The sequence below is a fragment of the Amblyomma mixtum genome, chromosome 2, assembly GCF_055824585.1.
Source record: "Amblyomma mixtum isolate Tamu chromosome 2, ASM5582458v1, whole genome shotgun sequence".
NCBI lineage: Eukaryota > Metazoa > Arthropoda > Arachnida > Ixodida > Ixodidae > Amblyomma > Amblyomma mixtum.
The window spans coordinates 302,859,359-302,880,501 of NC_143013.1; the positions used below are offsets into that span (position 1 = coordinate 302,859,359).

Sequence of the window (21,143 nt, forward strand, 5' to 3'; positions counted from 1 at the left end):
GCCTTTGTTCCTTGATCAATTCTGCTCTCTTCCTGTAGCTTAACGTTGTTGTTGAAGTTGCCTTGGTCGCATGGCACATACCCACGACGGGAGATAGGCCAGGGTTCAGTGAGGAGAGCCAAAAGAAGGTGAAGCTTAACGTTAAATCTATCATTTTGCTTTCCGTAGCTCACTTCTTTGTCCTCAGTCTGTCAACCCTTCTTGTTAACCTCCACATTATTGCCCCTTAGGTGAGTACGGGTAAGATACAGCTTTTATATACTTTCCTCGTGAGGGATGCTGATAAAATGGCGTTCATGATTTGAGAATTCGTGCCAAATGTAATATCCACCCCAGTTTTATTCACCTAGTTATTTCACTATTCTAGGTATCTTGGTGAGTGAGTGTGCGAGTTTTGTTTTTTAATAGGGGAGATAAGTTTCCCCCGTTTAACCGCGTCTGAGACAATTCTATACCGCCGGGACCCGACCCCGTCATCGCGCACGCTACCGAACGCACGCCGACAATTTGCCCTGAGGTATCAAAGGAACGACACTCTGGCTGACACAAGGCATGTATTGCGACAACAATAACGCCAGATAGCAATGTCAGCTAGCTACGTTTGCGATGGTTCGACCTCATGCCTCTTTTTTTTTTTTTATGGAATTGTGGGTGCATGTTCCACGGGATGGGTGAGACTGACTGTCTGTCGCTCGTAGATGATCATGAACGTCAGCTGTCTCCTTGATTTTGCGGAGCACTTTATGCCAACGTCTGGTGAAACGCTAGTGGTTTCTCTTATTCCCCAGCTTTAGGTGCACTTGAGAGAGCACGGCCGAGATGTTTAATAGGGCCTTAGTGACCTTTTCTCTCTCTTTAGTCCTTCCTTTGGCGCATGTGCCCAACGAAGATGGCACCAACTCGACTTTAGCCACAGGTGCACTTGAACTAAATTAGGGCTTCTTTGCGTGTTCAGCATCGGAGTTTCTCCTGCATATTTGTTTCGTTGAGATCTAGGGTTCCTGGATGCTCAGAATCACCCTTTAAGGGTCGAGATAATAACGGTATTTTGTTCCGGAAAATACTGCACCCCCCCAGAATTTCGTAATGCCGCATGTCTAGAGCTAACTTCCACGAAGCTATGCAGTTCTCCTGCCCCGAAGAGTAATCTTAAGTGGACATTTAGACGTTTCATGTCTGCAGCAGTGGTCCATGTAATTTTAGTGCTCCAAGTTTGCGTATACCAACCGGACATTCTCTGTCAGCACCCTGAAAAGCAGCACTGGTGAGGAAACCCTACATGAGGATGATTGGGCCCCCTAGGAGCAGGGAGAAGCAGCGCCACCTTGTGATAACGCGGGTAGTGCTGATAACCACTGATAACAGCATGAGTTTTGTTTCCAATGGCGTGGGAGGGAGGCGGTGTAGGCGAAGCACAGAGGTAGAGGGAGAGAGAACATTCGCAGCGCCGCGTGTCCTGTGTATGTGCAGGTGCCTCTTGTTCACGCTTTGTCCGCGCTGTTCTCCATCAAAAATCTCAGTACATCACTGTCGTGCCGACGCCTTCTTTGGGCTCGCATTGGTGAGAATAAAATCATCCATTCATTCTTGAGGTCACCTTGTGCCATCCTTGCTGACTTTCCGACGCTTATCCTGCCTGATGGCTTAGCAGTTCGGCTGTTCTGTTTCTAAAATCAGGCGTGTTAACTACAGTCGTCGTCGGATATTTTCAGTGAATCGCACTTGAACAAAGATTTTCAAAAGCAGCGTTAAGATTAACGAGGAAGAGAGAAGGTCAAACGACGTTACAGGATGGCCAGTAATGTTATGTAGTGCGAAACAAATATTCAAAATTTTATGCTTTCTCATCTGAATGCAGTGTAATGGCTTACCAGACATTTGCCGATGCGCGATCTTGTGTTCTGCGCATGCGCAACGGTACAGTGCACGAACTTACGGTAACACCTCCCAGCTCGTCTCTCAAGCTTTTTTAAGGCTGAATTTAGCTCCAGAACATCTCAGAACGCAACCTGAAAGGTAACACACATTCCCAATGCAATGGTGCATAATTTTCGTGCAGGTAATTGTTGTTTAAATGGCAACTCCGAGGGTTTCTTTCAACATTTTGAGTTAATGATCGGATTGCATTCTTCGGAGTCCCCTGTCTCCGGCACAGGAAACCGTCTTTCAATATACCAAGTAGCCGCCGCGGTGGCTGAGTGGTTATGACTCGGCTGCTGACCTGAAGAAGCCGGGTTCGATCCCAGCCGCAGAGGTCGCACTTCGATGGAGACGAAATGCTAGAGGCCCGTCTACTGTGCGATGTCACAACCACACGTGGTCGAAACTTTCCGCAGCCCTTCACTGCGGTGTTCCTCTTAGCCTGAGTCGCTATGGGACGTTAAATCCCCTAAATCTAATACGCCAAGCGGAACCATTTAAAAACAAAATCAAACAAATATTGTTCGTGGCCGGAACGGTGCTCTTATTGACGCAGTGATGACGCCGTGTACAATCTTACAAGGATACGCATATACACGTTGAATGGCTGAAGCAGCGACTGGAAACGAAGAAACAGTTCGTAAAATGCCTAAAAAAACTTAATGCAAGCCTCAAACTTTCTTCATGCGAGGAACCGAAGGAGCGGGTAATAACGTAATGTTTGACTTCGCAAACGCAGTGTCGCCCGCAGAAATCAGTTGAACTGAAGCCACAGTAAAGGCCAACCTCAAAATCGATTAACGCATAGATGGATTGCCGCACAGCTGCAAAACTTGGCGGAAATAATCAGGACGTGGAGGAAAAGCCCCCGTCTCCGAGGAATAGAAGACGGGGGCGGGGAGCGCAAAATTTATATTGAGTGGGTGGATTAAGCAGTGATTTTGGCTCAAAAACATTTCATACTGCAACATAATAAATACGCACCCCAGGGATGAGTACTAAATAAGTTGCGTGCTGTTAATGCTTCGTAAAAAAATAAAAAGAAAGCAAGGAAAGGTACATCAGTACATTCCGTACTCTGACCACCACTGTCCTGCGTGTTCAAAAACGCAACACCGATCCATTGCGCCACGACTTTTTTTGCCTGTGCGCAGTACAGCAGACCGCGCACTGGAAGAGTACCTCGTCAATGGCTTGTAGGAAAAATTGATGTTGGCATGTAGTTGAGATTCTAAGGTGGATTTATTTATCTGTGTTTCATGTCTCACCAATATTGGGCACAATTGTGAAGGTCACAGCTGGAGTCGGCAGATCAAGGGCTGTGCTCAATTTTAGTAATTGCCAATTTAATTTTTAATAGTGAAACGAATGCAAAGCTAGAACAAGAATTTGATACAAAACGCTTTCGCTCATCAGAACGGCCTGTGATATGCCGCTGTGCTAACTGCAGCACGTTAGGCTATCGCAAGTGCCAAGGCCTCTGGTGCAAGCCAACCACTAACAGTTTTAAAACCCGGAACTTTTCATGTTCGCTTACACGAGTTCCCGTTGAAACAAACTAGTGGACGCACGCTCGCAACGGGGGCCCGTGAACGCAGTAGCCGTTCATAGGCGACAGGGGGTTAACGAAGCGTCGCATTGAGTTGTGAAGCTCCAGCCTTTAGACCGCCTTGATAAAAAAAATAGAAAACAAGGCAAAGTATGTAAGTACATTCCGGAACCACTTAGAGCGGAGTCATCTAAGAATTCCCCTCTATGCTAATCTGCCGATGAGCCCAGCATGAGCCAGTCTGTCCCCGCTATCGGGCTGGAATGCGGCGCGGATATGCTGAGGATGGTGTGCTTAGACTGTCAGTAGACTACAGTATTACGAGCGAGAGTTGCGTCTGTTCCCTCTCATCGAATGTGATGCCGCCGCGGTGGCTCAGTGGTGCTTGGCTGCTGACCCGAAAGACGCGGGTTCGATCCCGGCCGCGGCGGCCGAATTTCTTTGGAGGAGAAATTCTAGAGGCCCGTGTACTGTGCGATGTCAGGGCACGTTAAAGAACCACAGGTGGCAGAAATTTCCGGAGCTCTTCACTACGGCGTCTCTCATGGCCTGAGTCGCTTTGGGACGTTAAACCCCATAAAACAAAACCAAATCATCGAATGGGATCACTGATCACCAATGACAGTGCCTGTAAAGCGTGCATTGCTTCAACAACTGGGCGTAATGAGAAGAAGCCAAATAAGAGTTCTCATCTTAACACAGCACGAAACACGTCACAGAGCTGCTTCAGGGCGCTGCGCTGTTAAGAGCTGTGTAGTGTACGTGTGGCATTAACGCAGCAAGCTGCTAGCGTCCCGCCTTCTCGAATCGGACTGGTTTGTACGCATTTACTGATGTGCGCTTCATTTCTGGCTCACGCTAATCTTACACGATTCGAAGTTCCGAGCGCGAGTACTCAGGGCTCACGCGAAGTTATCAGATGCGCTCGCTACACTGAAACTGTAGCCTTGCAGAAACGTATAGTATTTTCCGAAGTCACCTTGGTAGAATGTCTGATGTCGAGGGCAAGCGCTACAGATACCATGGTGCTCTTCCAATTACAAAGACTCACAAGTACAACAGTGAAGAATGAGGTTTCAAGCGAAGGTAAACATTAATCAAAAACCGAGCAAGAGTCATGTTTTCGGTCAGGACATCAAGCCATCTGCATCTGGGTGTCTATGTTAAGATTTCAAAGATTGGTCTCCGCAGGCGAAAGCTGCATTTAAAACTAAGGCGTTTTGCGCAGCTAAATACGTTAGAAGCATTTTTACATACTTTGCTCCTCAATGTCGTAAACTGAATGTGGGCACCGGTTCCGCATAGTTTTTCCTTCAACTAACAGACTAAAGTGCAATACACGCATAGCATATCTGACATGCGTTGAACATAGGTTTCACTTAATTAAGTGCAGTGGTATCTGATGTGAAAGCAGCCGGCCAAAAATGCATCATGTGTCTCACACGTTCACGACATGAGTGATTCCAGTGATGTCAGCGCACACAGGAGGGCATAGCGATGATTCCAGGTGACCGTTAAGCTTGCAGATTATTCTTGCGTCGCCTCATTGACATGTCCTTGCTCACAGTGGCACTATCTTCAGCAACCTTGGAGCCCGCAACGCCCTCCTCTTTCACGCGGGCGTCGGTAGACCTTTCATCGACTGTTGGTATGGCCGGGATAATGTGCGGAGTTTCTTGGGCAGCGCTGGTGGCCCCTTCCTTTGGCGTCTCTATGCTTTGTGTCTTGTTGGCTTGCTCGACAGCTGAGACCGCTGTATCCGGTGACCTGGCCCTGGACACCCTGGAACGGTTGTTCCTTGGTCCCCTTGAGCCGTCCTTGTCAGCTTTTGCTCTGCCTACCTTTCTTCTTGCGTCGACGTCCCTATCCACGCTGGCGATGCCTCCTCTTCCCGAGTCTCTGGAAGCAACCTTGGAGCGCTTTGGCTTGGCGCGCTTCTGGCGCCTCCGCTGCGGCTTGACTCCTGGAACTCCGGGGGCGTCGTCCTTGGAAGATGGTGAAGACGGCGTCTGCAAGCCCACCGCTACGTTCTGCTCTTCAGGCGCCCGGGAAGATGACGACCTGGTATCGCTCTCGATTTCCGCGAACTCTGGCCCGAACAACGCTTCGACGGTTTCGATCTCTAGAGGTGCCAGTTCCTTCCGCACGCTGCTTACGTCCGAGTGAGTCGTGGGACCTGTGAGACTCGAATGACTCGGGAAGATGGTCACCAGATTGCCCCCTTTCACGATGGTCCTGGCGGCACCTCTCGAGTTGACGGTTTCCACAGTGTGTCAGTCGTAGTGGCCTCCGGGCACGAGGTCGACCGTGCGCTGCGCGTCACCCACCGTTGACCTCTGGTCGCACGGCGTCACGAAGCATCGCCAGACGTCGAGGTGCTCGGGAATGAGCTTGAACCGGAACGCGGCAGCTGCCAGCGCCGACGTCACTACTGCGGTGAACAGGCTGAACAACATGCACAGCGTGCGGAACGGGAACTGCTGGCCCCGCTGGCTGTCGTAGAGAGGAAGGCGGATCGTCACCGGCACGTTCACGTTGGGCTCACCGCAGAGGGCGCGCAGTACGATGCCGGCCACGAAGCCTGCATCAAGACAGACAGAAGTTGATTCGCCGGCTACGTTTTCAAAAGCGGAGCTGATCAAAGGCAAAAATGCAGAGGAATAGATAGAGATAAGAAACATTAAAAAAATATACATTGTAACGGATGTCATTTTTTTTTGTTTGGGTCGATGGGGCTGAAGATCCTGAAATTTTCAGTACAAGGCAGTACCATACTTAGGTTGGGGCGGAGCTCACCTAGCTCATTTATGTTATAGCATGGTACGGGATGTTTGTGTATGGCGTGGTAAGGTATGGTACGGCACTGTATGGTATGGTATGGTATGGTATGGTATGGTATGGTATGGTATGGTATGGTATGGTATGGTATGGTATGGTATGGTATGGTATGGTATGGTATGGTATGGTATGGTATGGTATGGTATGGTATGGTATGGTATGGTATCAGGCACGTTGCCAGTTTTTTTCCGGTGTCCTTCTGCCTTTTGAATCAAGAGCGAAGGAGCGCAAAACCATCCCTGGGCGCTGGACGGGTGCGACATCACAGGCGTGTTCGCCAGAAGAAAGAAGCATAATGAGCGAACTTACCGACGAAAGCGCCGTACGCGTTGCTCTCGTTTCTGAGGAAGAACAGGGAGACGAATTGCGGGAAGAGCAGCACATAGACCAGGTCCGAGGACAGAGTCCACAGCGAGAACACGGAGTCCACTCTCAGCGCCGTGACTGTCGACACGGCGCTCACGAGGCAGAGTGTGAAGGGCAGCACCGCTGCTACCTCTCCGTCAGACGCCTGCGGCCGAAAGCCCCAAGGGGAATCCTCGCTTTTTAGCGATGTCGGTTAACTTTAAACAGCGAAAACTAAATAAGTGCTATGTGCAGCTCAAAGAAATTTTGCGCACAGCGAAATATGCAGGTGCCATACATGTGCAAATGGGCATGTGTTCTGGGAATTAAAACGGTAAGCTACTAGGCCTCTCATATGCATCATTTCTGTTATATTCCTTTCTTCTTTATAGTGCCGGTTCTTAATAACTAGCCACTGGAGCCTAAAACCGTTGCGAACATGCCTACATTAACTTTTCATTCAAGCGCTGCAGACGCAGCCCTCTTTTTGGAGCAATAGTTTTTCGGAAACACCGCACGCAAGTAGGAAAGTGGAACAAAAATTTGAGACAAATGTTCGAGGGAATCCCCTAAAGTGGAGTAGGTTTGTAATAAGGGAGTAATTACAGTATATATTTCCTTTGTAACCGTATGGATGTGCTTGGGTGGACGTCATTGAGTAATTACTCCCTTATTACGGGCAAAAACTACTGTTTTATGCACAACGTTGTTTGTTCATTGTGCTCGTACGAACAATTCTATTAACAACACATACCTGTGAGACATTATTATTAAATTATTGCTGAATTACTACTGGAAGAAGATGAGAAAATAAAAAATAAGCAGATAAATTTAGAACAGGATTTATGTCGAACAGCCCCCTCCACATGTGGCACAACTCGACACAAAGCCATCCAGGAAAGCGTTGACCAAACGGGACAGCCTGAGGAAGCATTCCTAGGCACTTGAGATCGTTGTGAGGGGAGGGGAAGTACTTAAACAAAGGCACAGAGAGCGAAAAGAAAAAAAGGAAGTAATGCCGCCAGGGAAGTGGCTGCGGAGGATAGGGTGTGGAAGAAGGAAATGAGTGAACGAAAAGGAGGCTGAAAAGGATTGTGAGAAAGGAAAAGGTGAGAAGCAGACGAAAAGCATGAAAACTTAGGCATGACGGCTGGCTAGGTTCGTAGAAAGCGACGTATCCCTGTCTGAGAATGATGGAGATAAGTCTGACGTAGTAGAGTATAGCAGGAATAGCTTGAAAGGTTTCAGTTATACCTCTGGTGAGGCGTTTTCTGCTTTTCCTGAACTCGAAGACTTTTTAAAGAGCGGCAAGTCACCGTAGTCCCAACATTGATCATCATCATCAGCCTGGCTACACACACTGCAGGGCAAAGGCTTCTGCCATGCCTCTCCATTTAACCCAGTCCTTTGCAAGCTGCAGCCAACGCATCCTCGCGAACTTTTTGTCTTCTTCGCCGAGCTGGCTGGCTGTCTGCCGACCCCTGCTACGCTTGCCTTCTCTTGGAATCCACTCCGTTACCCTTAAGGACCACCGGTGGTTATCTTGCCTATGCATTACATATCCTGCCCAAGCCCATTTCTTCCTCTTGATTTCGACTAGGATGTTATTAATCTGAATTTGTTCCCTCACCCACTCTGCCCGCTTATGGTCTCTTATTCGTCCAACACGAGTGTCCTTACCGTGGGCCTCAATATGAAGTGGTAGATGTTGCGGGTGATGAGAGACGACGCGCTGAGCATGGACGAGTCCACGGACGACATGACAGCGGCGATTATGGCTGTCATCCCGAGGGTAGAGACCGAAGGCGGCGTCAAGTACTGGATTGCGGTGGCCAGGACGTCCTTGCGGTGCTCCCGGTGCAAGTTGTACGGGCCGGGATAGCCAGCCGCTGTGAAGTCTGCGGGAAGGACGCGAGCATAGGACACGTCCCTCCTATAGTGTCTTAAACAAATGACGGAATTCATTTGGAAAGTCTTTGTGGCGATAACTTGGGGTCGCAAGTTATTTTTCTTTTTGTGATCATGTTGAGCGCACGCAACAGCTCACAGAAAGGCACTCGCACAGGTGATCCAGCAACGATGTAAAAGCCATTGTACAAAGCGATGTTCATTTTTTATAGCCACAGCTGTTAAGCGCCCGTTATTGGGTTTCGGGTCGTAGTAGTAGAAGTATGCTGTAGTAGCCGGCGTAACCAGGGAGTGCGTTGCCATGGGAACCACTCGGATGGTGGTGATCATGGAAGGAGGATGGTATGAGGTCAGTGGAGGAACCTGTAACCGGCCGGTGGTTCAAAATGGTTCAAGATGAGAACACGTCACCAGCGGACCTCGCCTTTGCGCTGAGCGTCCTTTTGAGTTGCATTTTTGTGGAGGAAAAAAAAAACACTGAATAAACTTGCGGTGTAGGGCTTTACAGTATGGCATTTTGCGTCCATAGGCTCAGCTTGTTTCAAAAAGTGGTATGGCATCGTCTTGTTCGTTGGTACTGACTCACCATTGGCCCTAACCATCAGACTGTGGTAATCAAAAAGTATTTGTACTGCTTTTAGCTGCTTAGTTAGTATGATAGTATAATAACTGACGTCCGCCGCAGCTGAGTAGGAACTCAGCCACAGAAAGCATGTGCAGCGATCGCACTATGTGCGAAGGATCGCGATAGCTGCACACGCTTCCTGTGGCGCTCAATCGTATATGCAATTATGCGTGGCTGCCGATAAGGGCGATTTGGCCGGGCGCTGTACGTGAAATGTTCTGTGAAATTTGAGTCGCTGAAAGTTGGATAAGCGTTGCGAATTAGCATTAAGGCTTTTCATGCGGGGAGCGTGTAAAACAATAGTGTAACAACACATATATTACTAGTAGTCTTGGCAATGGCTCCAATGACGACGGGTGGCACCGCAAGCAACAGGCAACCGATGGCGGCCAAGTAGGAGAGCACCTGGGCGCTGAAGACGGTTTCAGAGCCAAGCACTCGCTGGAAGTACACCTGCGTCCAGTTCGAAGCCACTGCTGAATAAACCTACTTGACCAGGAAACTTTAAGTGTTGCTTCGGCGTTGCCCCAACAATAACCGCTGTTCTAAGACGTCCAGGAATTCGCATATGCACCGCTTCAACGGACTATAGTTTAAATTTAGTTGCAGATTAAACATTGACAGAATTCTATCACGACGTGCATTGAGTGTGGTATGCGTATATCAGTGCACGTTAAAGATCCCCAGGTGGTCGAAATTATTCCGGAGGCCCCCACCATGGCACCTTTTTCTTCCCTTCTCTCAATCCCCCCTTCCTCCCTTCCCTTACGGCGCGGTTCAGGTGTCCACTGAGATATGTGAGACAGATACTGCGCCATTTCCTTTCCCCAAAACCAATTCTCTCTATCAAACATCTTTTTTTTCCTACAAAAGTTGTCTTGTTCCAAAAGTGCAGAGGATGATTCAATGAAAGCCTTGTGTTTGTTCTGGAACGTATGAATGAAGAAGCCGTGATGAACTGATCGAGAAAGGAAATATTGTGACTCTTTTGCTAACATTTTCTTCTTTCTCTGCAGTTTACAGTGTCATTTTATTATTTCTCTCCGCGTACATAACCGCCGCAAACGCAACGCAAAAAATTAGTTTTGATCGCAGTTCGCGCAAATTGTTTTTGAAGGCACGAATCGTTCTGTAAGAGTGCGTGCATCATCAAAGCGATTGGGCAGCGTTATGACTGCACCATAGCACTGCATTTTAGCCAGCTGCGCACTGTGGCCCGTATACGTACCTGCCACGGAATGCCCCCGAAGATGGTCATGCACAGCTGATCGACAATCTGGATGAAGTCCATATTATCGATGACGCCAATCCAGTCGCCCTTCGGAGGCTTGATTTGTCCTACCGCGCTGTTCGTCAGGCAATAGGGCATGCAGGCCCACTGTATGGGCAGAGCCAGGAAATTAAAGTTTCAATCCTTTGCCTTAAATGTCCCTAATGATCGCCAAGGCTTGACGAGAATCTATGTATCAAAACACTGACGCTTATAACACGTGTTGAGATTATAAATAGGTGACGGGAAGTAAACGGTAAAAGTCCATGTCTTGCGGGTGGTATTATATAAGGCGGGAAAAGTTGTTGCAGCAATCAACGAACAGAAGAAACAGGTAGCGCTCAAGTGGTACAGGACCCGTTGGTAATGAAGTATTAAAATACGCACTTGCTGCAGAAACACGGTTAAGAAAACACTACACACAAAAGGGGCATGACTGAAGCGGGCAAAAAGCAAACGCTCAGCTATTTGCTATATTTAAATGGTGTGCATTTTAAATAAGGCGATACCCTTCATGACATCGAATTGTATGCAGCAAGAATTTAACGTTAAGGGAGTTAGTTAGGACCGGTTAGGTTGATTACGTCAAGCCCTGTTCGTGTACCGCGTCATCAGATGATGACACGCGTAGTTCAAGTAGAGCTAAATAAAATTAGATTGAATTGACTGGAAGAATCCTTGCTGCTTTTGCATGAAGTGGACTAGAATCGGCAGATGATGAGCGAGGCGACGGTAATGAAATAAAGTTATCGTTCTGCATGAAGACGAGCGGGATTCAATGAAGCCAATGAGCGAAGTCAGGGAGACGACTTGATGGCAACGAAACTGATCTGCAATCACGTGCGGAAATGAGCTGGAATGTATGATTCAAATGGCCTTGAGAGAGAGTGGGTGCTTCACTGTTTCCCCTACTCAGGTTTCTTGAGTTAATTTATGAATGGGAAATGGAGATGTTGCCTCATTCAGATAATAACCTACGTTGCAACTATGCTGATTTTAAGAGCGAGATCAAGCGTAGTCCGGAAACACTATTTCAAAAATCTTCGCAGGTAGCAATCGCTATAGTCATGTTCGTGCTTAAGGGCGGCCTATAGTCTACAGTCGTTGCCAACCATTTCTCTTCAGTGATGCATTTTTATTTCTCCATGATTTTCCAGGATAAAAAAAAAGCCAATATCCTATAGCTTAAATGGCTTTTGGGAAGATGTAGAAAATGTCGTCGAAGAAACAATTTTGCAAATGGCCGCTGAGTGTCCTTTTTACCGGCCACTTCAAATGCCAGCGTAAAGTGCGCTTTCTTCAGTAATGTCCATTTCGTACCGCATTTAATTTCAAGTGCTCCAAAACGCTAGCGCCGTTCTCGTTGCGCGTATGCATACCCAAAACAATATGTGTAGCTAAAAAAAATCAGGAGAAAATTAATTCTGAAATAAATGTGAGGAGCATAATGGCGTCAATCATTTGAATATTGGATTTTTCTTGATTCTTCCTCAATCTACGGCGTAATAGCTTCCAGATTAACTTTCTTGGTTCAGAGATGAGCTTGTGGTATATGCTCCATACCGCAGAAAAAAAATAATGTAGGACCTTCCCTTGTGCTCCCACGGCTACGTGAAAGATTGCAGGTTGTCGCCGTTTTCTAAGGCGCCTACTCACCAGGCCAATGAAAGTGCTCATCAGCTGGAACGCGTCCGTGTAGACGACAGAGTAGTACCCGCCTAGCAATGTATATAACAGGACGAGCGACGCGGACACAATGATGCTTACAGCGCTGTTCACCTCAATCAGTGACTGCGCCGTGTCGCCTGCGAGAAGCAATTCATTGAGGTCAGTGCTTTTTCTGTGCTCTCGAAAAGCACAAGCACCAACGCGAGCACACTTTGAGGAAAGGGCTTTGAGGGTTAGCGCTTATAAATGTTCACAGAAGGAAATGAAGTTCATAACAGAGAGTCGAAAGTCAATTTTTTGTTGTTGTTAAATATCATCTTGTGCCACATCGAGACATGGTATGAATCCTGAGACCATGCGGTATCGTAAAACCCAAGAAAACAACGATTCGACTTGCGTAAGTTCAGACGCCGAACAGGGCAAGACGTTACGTCAAAGAACAATGTTTAGAGTGTCACCTGCGTGTGGATTCAGTGACAGGGGGGCATTATTAGAGCCGTGCACAATTCTGGTCTGAATGACCACGTCGCAAGAACTAAGCATTGAGAATTTGTGTTCCTCCTTTCCTCCTCTGCGCATACGGCAATCAGACACTGCCAAGAGCCTCAAAAGCAATCAAGTGTACAGGTAGGAAGAGTATAAACTTCGCTCTGTCAACTACTAGCATTATTCGAAACAACAGCAGTGTACGGAGCACAGGAAACTGTCTTTATATAATTTTTTTTACGATTGAAGCTGTTCCTGGTATAAAGTGCTACTCTGCTTCGCATTATATACGGACTCCTCCAAATCAAAACGCAAAGGCTGACTTCCGCGCCGCGTTGATCCTCACCTAGAGCGGCCAGAATGGAGGCCATCCACAAGACCTCTCCGCAGACGGCGGGCAGGCAGAGCATGACGGCTATCCAGGGCCCGTAGTGCTGCTGGAATGGGTCCAGCATAGTCAGTGCCCTGCTGAACCGCATCTTGCCGGCGAAGAAGCGTCCCCCTGCAAGTGCGAGCACAAGGCTTGCGTCAGAGGAGGGTGAGGGGTGGAGGGGAGAGAGAGAGAGAGAAAGAGTACATGATTTCCGTTTAGCAATGAGTGATTGCTTGCAAGTCCATCAGTGGTTGCGCAGGATACTGTTTCTATGAAACAAAGTTCCCGCGGAGCGATCAAGTGGTGGCACAAGCATAATTTCACGGCAGTAAAGCATCCGCGCAGCGAAGCACTCACCAATGAACAGGCTGATCGCGTAGCCAAGCGGTGCGTGGCACCAAAGGATGCCATAGTTGAAAACTGCTTCCGCGCTTCCGTTGAGGTAGCCACCTCCTACCCAGGTAGCTGCGCGATGGAAGCAAACGGGTTTTCCATTTTAGAAAGCTCGTAATGCCGCAATGACAACTGGAGATCACTAAAAAAGATCCTAGATCAAGAGTCCACTGCAATCATTTTGAATTAGCGGCTGAAATATGAAGACCAACGCAGCGGTGCACTTTCCATTTCTCGCAGCTCTCGTCTTTGCCTCGTTGTATGGTAGAACACCAGAAAAAGGTTAAGTGCCACGCAGTGGTGCGTTTGAGTTTTGAGATATTTGGATCCAGTCTACAAAGTGTACTGCGCACACAAAAACAAGGACGGGAAGGTACACACAACAAGCGCAGACTCGCGACTGAATTCATATTAAAGGAAACACATATGCCTTCAAGCGTCATATCTAGGACAATGCGCAGTTCAGATATCTGCCTTCTTTTTGACAAAGGTTAATCGAACGGTCACTTACACAATCATCCCCACGCTCGCCGATAAAAAACGCCTCGGCAAGTTCACGTGCCGCCGCGGTGGCTCAGTAGTTATGGTGCTCGGCTGCTGACCCGAAAGACGCGGGTTCGATCCCGGCCGCGGCGGTTGAATTTCTTTGGAGGAGAAATTCTAGAGGCCCGTGTACTGTGCGATGTCAGTGCACGTTAAAGAACCCCAGGCGGTCGAAATTACCGGAGCCCTCCACTACGGCGTCTCTCATAGCCTTAGTCGCTTTGGGACGTTAAACCCTATAAACCAAACCACCAAACCAGTTCACGTGCGACCTGATCTCTGCTTATCTTTAAAATTTTCGTTAGCAAAGGTAGGCACGTCTTGTCGCGTGTAGCCTCCGGGCAAGCGCCGGAGTGCAGGGCTAAATTCCGTCTGACCGATGCAGCCCTGCACTGAGGCGCTTGCTCGGAGGCTACACGCGACAAGCCATGCCTACCTTTGCTAACGAAAATTTAAAAGAGAAGCAGAGATCAGGTCGCACGTGAACTTACCGAGACGTTTTTCATCAGTAAGCGTGGGGATGATTGTGTAAGTGACCGTTCGATTGACCTTTATCGAAAAGAAGGCAGGTATCTGAACTGCGCATGGTCCTAGATATGACGCTTGAAGGCATATTATGTGCTCCTTTTAATATGAGTGCAGTCGCAAGTCTGTGCTTGTTGTGTGCACCTTCGCGTCCTTGTTTTTGTGTGCGCAGTATACTTTGAAGATATGTCTGACCGACTCGACCAACAACGCACTCTTTTAAACTTTGTATCTAGTGTTTTCTTTGAGCTAAACTTCGTCGACGTTTAACGGCTGGCCGGTGATAACGTTATCCAAGAGCGTCTCTTCATCCTTGCAGGACAGAACTCTTGATGGCAGAAGCCGCAGAAAACACATGCGATCGATATTACCAAACTCGAGTAGTCTTAAAAAAGCTGCTATGGAACTGCACCAGCACCCGGAACTGAAGCCTATAAGTTGCAGGTAAATGAGAACAGCCCCTAAGTATACGTCATTGAATGTGTCAACGGACCGTGGGCTAGACACTTAACCCGCTTAAGGCATGGAGCTCTGGCAAGCGCTTCTATATACAGAACATCTACTACAAAAAAGATCCACTACGCGCCGCAGGTGGTATCATAGCCTGATGAAGAGGATATACCACCGCAGAGTCAAAGGATGGCCCTTGATCTCCCCAATTCACTCCCTTTCTTAAACAGCTGCACCTCAATGTTCGTTCTGCTCCAGGCATGAGTACTGATGGGCGGAAGCAGGAGCAGATGAGCTCCGACACCAACCTGTCATTGATATTGCGCTCATGAACAGCGGAACGCTTCGGTTGGCGACGAACAGCTCGACGAGGTAGCCGGAACCCTCTGCCTCTCTGAGTATGCTGGTCGAGAGGCCGGACCTGGTCTGCCAGAGCTCGGAGCGGCTGGAGTGCACCTTGCGTCCTGCCCTGATGCCGAGGTAGACGACGGTCAGGTAGTAGGTGACCACGGTGAGCGCTCCCAGCAAATTCAAGGCCATGTCCCCAGAGCTGCTCCTTCGGCAACTGCCTAGAACTCCGGCTTGCACGCTCTACGCCAGCTGAAGATGATGATGATATCCTCAGGCTTAATGGAAGCTCGTGAAGCGCGGAGCATGAGCAGGAGCTTCGTCTTCTTCTACCATGATGCAGCTCTGTGATTCGAAACTTCGTTTGAAAACCTCTTACAACTACACCTTGCTCATCTTGCAGTGTAGATGCGATAATTAGCATAAATAAATATTGGTCTATAGACTAAGCTGGCGCAAAAGTCTCTCGCTGACTGGTTTAGTGGTGATGAGGTCTCCCGAAACTCAATGATTGCAAACTTGCTACTTGAAGATTTACCATGTGGCATAACGTGAAGTTGGATGTTAATTGAGTGAATAAGTGTATAGTACTACTTTCTGCGGAGACAACTCAAAGTCTCTCGATACGATGGTTTGTCAAGTGCCTATGACCTGTATTCGACTGGTGCGTGACGGCGAAATCTTGTGGAGAGTTTTCTCGGCTTCGTTTATGGGTAGAATCGAACTATAGATAAGAATCATCCACACTTCAGAGATGGAAACGCAGGCAGGCAGGCAAATTTGTCGTGAAGGAAAACGATAAACGCTGGTTGCTTAAATTAGCGCAGGCATAAAGGCATGCAACCATATGCCTTTTTAATTATTATTAGAAAGATCTGACAGTGACTACTGCGTTGTGGTCGGAATCAACTGCTGGCATGGAAGAAATTACGCATCGTCGCTTGATACTCAGCTGAAGCTGCCAGGCGCGATTCATGTACGTAAAAATGTAAACCACGTACATAAAAATTAAAGGTCAAATACGCTGTATACGAAAATCTGGACATAGCTATGAGTTTCAGTTTGGTTCTTTCTGATCCTAACTATTTCTGTCTTGCATTTCTGCCCGTGTGCCCGTTTTGAAGGGCATGCCAGGGTTCGGTATATGTTTTTGTTCTCACGGCCCAGTTAATTCGCGCTTCCATCTGCTGTTAATAATTATATTCCGCGCACTTCTTTATCGTCTCAGATATTAGAGTCACAAATTAATTGTATTCGCTGCTGGCGAAAAAAAAATCGAGTAAATAAAAAGAGCGCTACATTGTGGAGCACATCATAGGAGAATGGAATTAATACACTAACCAAGAAAGTTTCACTCAAGCGATTTTCTGCCGCCTTCACACTGGGAACACTCACCTTACACACAGCTTTATTCTCGCAGAGCAAGAGCAAACTGCACGCGAGCACGCATCTGGTCATGAACCAAACTCGAGAAACTAAGGAAAAATCATTTCTCACGGTTTTATGTCCGAAGCATCCTTTCTTACCCTAGCCTGTTACTTCTCGGAGAAAGTGCATTTGTTGACAATTCCTTTCTTTTACATTTTCAAAGGAAGCAAACTTTTTAAGGAGCTATAACATTAAAAAAAAAATCATTATACATTTAGCCGTGCGTTTGGCGCATGATAGCCTTAGTCGCTTATGCGCCATAAAACACAACACACGGCACATAAAAGAAACGCTGAGACCGTTATAGGAAAGTACTTCTCTAAAGAATTCGCTTGTTTATTTTGTTCGATTCAAAACCAACAAAATTAGCGCGTTATTATCAGAACCGTTATTGCACTAACACGGTGACTTGATTACTTTCCACTTTTTTTTTTATTTCATTCTTGTCACTGAACGATTTTCCAGTTATGCTCGTGCCGACGTAAGCTTGTAGCGTAAATAGACGATCACCTGGCTTAAAGACGGACGTGAGTGATCATTGTCTGCGCAAGTAAAATTCGTGGGGTACAGTGTTACGGCAGTTATTTTAAACATTGTCACCATTTCTACCGTACAAGCAACGCTCGCTGTCGTACAAAAACAAAATAGAAAATAGCGCGAGAATTAATAAACAGCTTTACGTGTCCAGCATGGCGCATATTTTCATGACAACGTAATGTGGATTGTGTCAAACCATGTGTCAAACGAGGTTGAATTCAAATTTGTAAAGCGCGCCAAAAGTTTAGTACAGACATTGATCAATAATGTTCGTCTTGAATTGTTAACACATGCTAATATAGAGGTAGTTATTTCCGCGCGCCGTTAAACTTTATTTACTCTGCAGAAAAAGAAACACCAGGTTGGCGTGCGATGAACGGCAACGCCAATAAAACGATGTTGCTAGTTCCGAGCTCCGCCGAGCACGAGCGGCGGCGCGGCAGTTCCGCAATCACTAGCAGCGCCGTGTCGCGGGGCTCTTCGCCGCTCGCTGGCTTTGCGTTGTCGGACGATCATTATCCTCCCGTCACAGCCCTTCCTGCTGCGATGGAGGAGAGGTCGATTACCGAGTACCTCAGTTCTTATTCGAATGTGAACAGCCCCGATAGTCCGGAGGACGGGGTTCAGCACCGCAATGGTCACCAAGGAGAGCGCACCATCGACCCGGAGGACGTGGAAGCGGAAGTTTTCGACTGGGTGCTCACCCACCTCGAGCCCAGGTAAATAGACGAGCGCGCCTCTCCGATCTCTTCGATGCAGCAACAACGCCGGCGGCGCGCAACACGGGCGTTCTGCAGCTGTCAAATCGCCGTGCGTGCGGCGACACACACGCGTGTATATACACACAACAAACTGCGTGCCGGCTCAGCACGCACTTCGCTAGTTTTTGTCTCGCGGCCTTTGTGCCGGCCCCGGTTCGGTTTGCTTTGAAGCGGCTGCTTTGCCGGCGCGATAAAAAGCGAGGGAACGATTAGCTCTTTCCCGCCAGGTCTAAACTCAAGTGGGCTGGATGTAAGCGAAAGAAAGTTTTGATACGCTACACAGTCTGTTAACGTTACCACTACTCTTTTTCAGCTGAAAGGATTGTGGTTGGGGCATGTGTTGCAAAGTTTTGTTTATGTGGATGTTATGAATAGTGTCGCGTTTTCTGCAGGCAATGATACTGCGGTAAGAAAGGTGTTAATGTATTGCAGTGCTTAGTTGCTGCATGTGGCTAGGCATGTGCGCCGTTTGTGCTGCTGTATGGCTTACCGTCGTCAATCACGTAAAACCCTGCTTGGAGCAGTCCTGCTGGTCCCACCTAAGTAATTTCGTCTGTGCAGTGAGTGACATGGGGCGTGGCTTGGGAAAGTCTTCAGCTGCTTTTGTTTCCGACACATTCGTTGCTCGTTTTACTGATGCATTGCGAGCAACCGGTTCTCGCAGACCCTTCGTGGCCATGAAAAGCCTTTTGGTAATTATACTCTGCTCCGCTTGATTCGCGATGTGTAACGCCAGTTCGTGCAAGTCAGTCAGTTCTTGTGGTACCTTTTCACAGCCAGCTACGGTGCTGCCGCTAGCACTCCATTCAATTCACGGTAACAGCAGGAATGCCGCTGTATTTAAATGTCTGGCTTTCGGGGAGCGGTCCCTTGCCACGCCTTAATTTAAAAGCCACTCGTTCTGCAGCTCTTCCTCGAATTTTTTTTTTTCGTTTACCTCGCCGACGTTGCTGGTTGCTTCGAACAGCTTCCCTGCACAACTGCTTCGTTGATTGCGTGTAACTGAAGTTGTTTTGGGGTCTTTCTTTGCCTGCTTCTTTTTTCAGTAGGGAGCTCGGAAAATGCGGAAATGACTAGATGCCTGCCGCAACACCTATCCAGTGAGGCGTCACTTAAGAGATAAAAAGCCTTCCTGACGCCTCCTCCTTGCCGCTTTTCGTCTTTATCTGCCTAGCCGCGCATTATTCGGGCGCCCGTCTGTGTAATATGCTTTTTCTTTCCCTTGTGGCGTTTCTCCCCTCTAGCCCCTTGCCAATCTCAGCGTGACCGGTCGTTATCCTTTCTGTTAGTGGTGCGGTTCTTTTCTTTTCTTTTTTTCCTCCGTTCGTGTTGGCGTCGCTGTGCCTCGCGCGGCCTGTCAGGTGCGTAGTAGGGAGTGGCGGGCACGGCTCGGCCGGCCATCCCGCTTGGCTTCTTGCTTCCCGGTTCGAGTAGACACGTCCCGCCGGTCAGCCGGGCCAGCTCGAGCTGAACACTGGCAGCAGCAAAACCGGCCTGATGCTGCTGCTGCTTCAGTCCGTGCCTCTCTTAACAGTGCCACTCTTCTTCGCGGCCTCTTGCGGAGGCACGCAACCTCTCATCAATGCTGTGCTCGCCGGGATGTTCCTTGTATTTTTCTTAAATCCTCGTCTTTCGCCCCCCTTTCAGCCCGCTGTTGATGCGTTCACGCGCTGGATCCGAGCGGCCGGTTGCTGTTGCTGCTGCTGCTGTTTCCGCGCTACGCTGACCACGCCGCCCGTCTTCTTGTGCTCCTGATCTTAGTAGCTCCGCTTGTTTTTCTTTATTTTTTTTTGGATACGCTGCGCGAACTTCTTCGCCGCTTTTCCTTTTCTTCTTAGCTGGCGGGTAGGCTAGATAGTGCGGAGCGTTCTCCCTGAATGCGGTCTATTGTCGGCCGGTTCGACATTGTTGCGCATCGGGCGCCGATCAAGTTTGGTGGGAGGCGGTGGCACATAACGCGGGGCCGCATCTTCGCCGCTCGGACGTTTTCTGGAGAGGAGCCTCGATCGGCGTGCGATCTCGGCGCTTATAAATCTTGTATAAGCGGCGCGGCCGCCTGGCCCAGCCGGAGCAGTTTACACATCCGGGCGTGGGTCTCCTTGCAGAGGCTGCTCGCTCGCTCGTCATCTTTCGTGGTTGTGTAGTTCTTTTCCGTCGTTTTCTGTTAGCTGCACCTTTTTTTTTTTGCGTTTAACGCTGTGTTCTTTATTCTTCTCCTGGGACCTTTCCTCCTCCTCCGCCTCGGAATTTTGCTGAGCGTACGCTCCCTCCGGAACGTGCGGAGGCGACTCTGGAGGGAGTGCTCGCTGCTGGGGACGGGAGGTTTTTTATAGCTTCGCTGTCTCCCCGAGCTCTCCCTCCTCCTTGCGGGGCGGCGCGATCTTGGGCCGACGTCGGCCGCTGTAGCGCCTCCTCGGGATGACTTGGCGGCCCGTCGCGTGCGTCTCTTACGTAATCGTTGCAAGGGCAAGCTTAAGTTTGCGCGATCGCGCTGTCTACGCGCCGAAAGCGGGATTTGGGGAGAAGGTTTAGAGCATTACAGAAAACCCTTTCCATTCTGATGTTACGGAAATTGCGACCAAGGACTACGGTCGCATTACTTTGTGTGCAGAAGTTAGCCTGGACGGTGTGCGGAATCTGACCTGCGATTTTGTGTATGTGCGTGCGTGTTAGGATTATATTCATACTTTAGCAAGCCTGTGGCGGCCTCTTTGGGCGTATCTTTGGTCTGGCCGTAAGCGTTGGTCTTATGTTGCGCAGTTTCGCTTGGAAGCAACTCTAGGTGCGCGCATGCTGTGGAGGCTTCTGCTTCGAACATCGCATCAGTCGTCAGTGGCATGGTTCATGCATAAAATCATCTTACCGTCGGCAGCATTAGAACGGCGCCACGGGCGTAATGTTCTTGATGCCTCGATCACCTAGGTATTGTCTAAAAAGTTTCAGCAAAATTTGCGTTCGAAGCGGGCGTTTTTTTTTTTTTTTTATGGACGGCATCTCTTTACGTCGCTGCTAGTTGTGCAGCTCACTCTCTAACCGCCCTTGTTAAGCGTTTAGATTGCATTGCTTGTTAGTATACCGGAATGTCGCCATCCAAGCACCGTTTCAAAGCTAAAATGTTTTTACGCCATTGCGCACCACTGTTTTACGGTCCATACTATGTGTCATGTAGGTATGCA

At 48.5% G+C, this 21,143-nt stretch overlaps 2 protein-coding genes across 4 annotated transcripts in view; one reads left to right on the plus strand and one right to left on the minus strand.

Moving 5' to 3' along the window:
* Positions 1-4,983: 4,983 nt before the first annotated feature.
* Positions 4,984-15,433, minus strand: LOC149364733 (high-affinity choline transporter 1-like). The gene is made up of 10 exons (XM_089568749.1): positions 15,202-15,433; positions 13,340-13,447; positions 12,956-13,111; positions 12,112-12,260; positions 10,414-10,563; positions 9,509-9,638; positions 8,333-8,550; positions 6,617-6,818; positions 5,793-6,050; positions 4,984-5,645 (listed from the first exon to the last, which is right to left on the minus strand). Exons 1-10 carry the CDS (start codon positions 15,431-15,433, stop codon positions 4,984-4,986), a joined length of 2,265 nt encoding a protein of 754 aa, XP_089424875.1.
* Positions 15,434-17,677: 2,244 nt separating this feature from the next.
* The window catches only part of LOC149364734 (uncharacterized), a 92,540-nt gene continuing 89,074 nt past the window's right edge, over positions 17,678-21,143 (plus strand). For 2 of the 3 annotated variants that reach the window (XM_089574665.1, XM_089574666.1), the window contains exon 1: positions 17,678-17,925. In XM_089574665.1, coding sequence (XP_089430791.1) covers positions 17,753-17,925 — 173 coding nt within the window. In that variant the 5' untranslated portion in view covers positions 17,678-17,752. The remainder of the gene's footprint in view (positions 17,926-21,143) is intronic. The other variant, XM_089574667.1, reaches the window with a different exon arrangement.

What these genes read in the sequence shown, in the direction of transcription:
- LOC149364733 (XM_089568749.1), bottom strand. Translation starts at nt 15,433, where the DNA reads ATGGCCTTGAATTTGCTGGGAGCGCTCACCGTGGTCACCTACTACCTG. An exon ending in ACTTCATATTGAGGCCCACG is followed by an intron (nt 6,819 to 8,332) that starts GTAAGGACACTC and finishes TTTCGGCCGCAG; the next exon opens with GCGTCTGACGGAGAGGTAGC. An exon ending in CGACCAGAGGTCAACGGTGG is followed by an intron (nt 5,646 to 5,792) that starts GTGACGCGCAGC and finishes CGAGTCTCACAG; the next exon opens with GTCCCACGACTCACTCGGAC.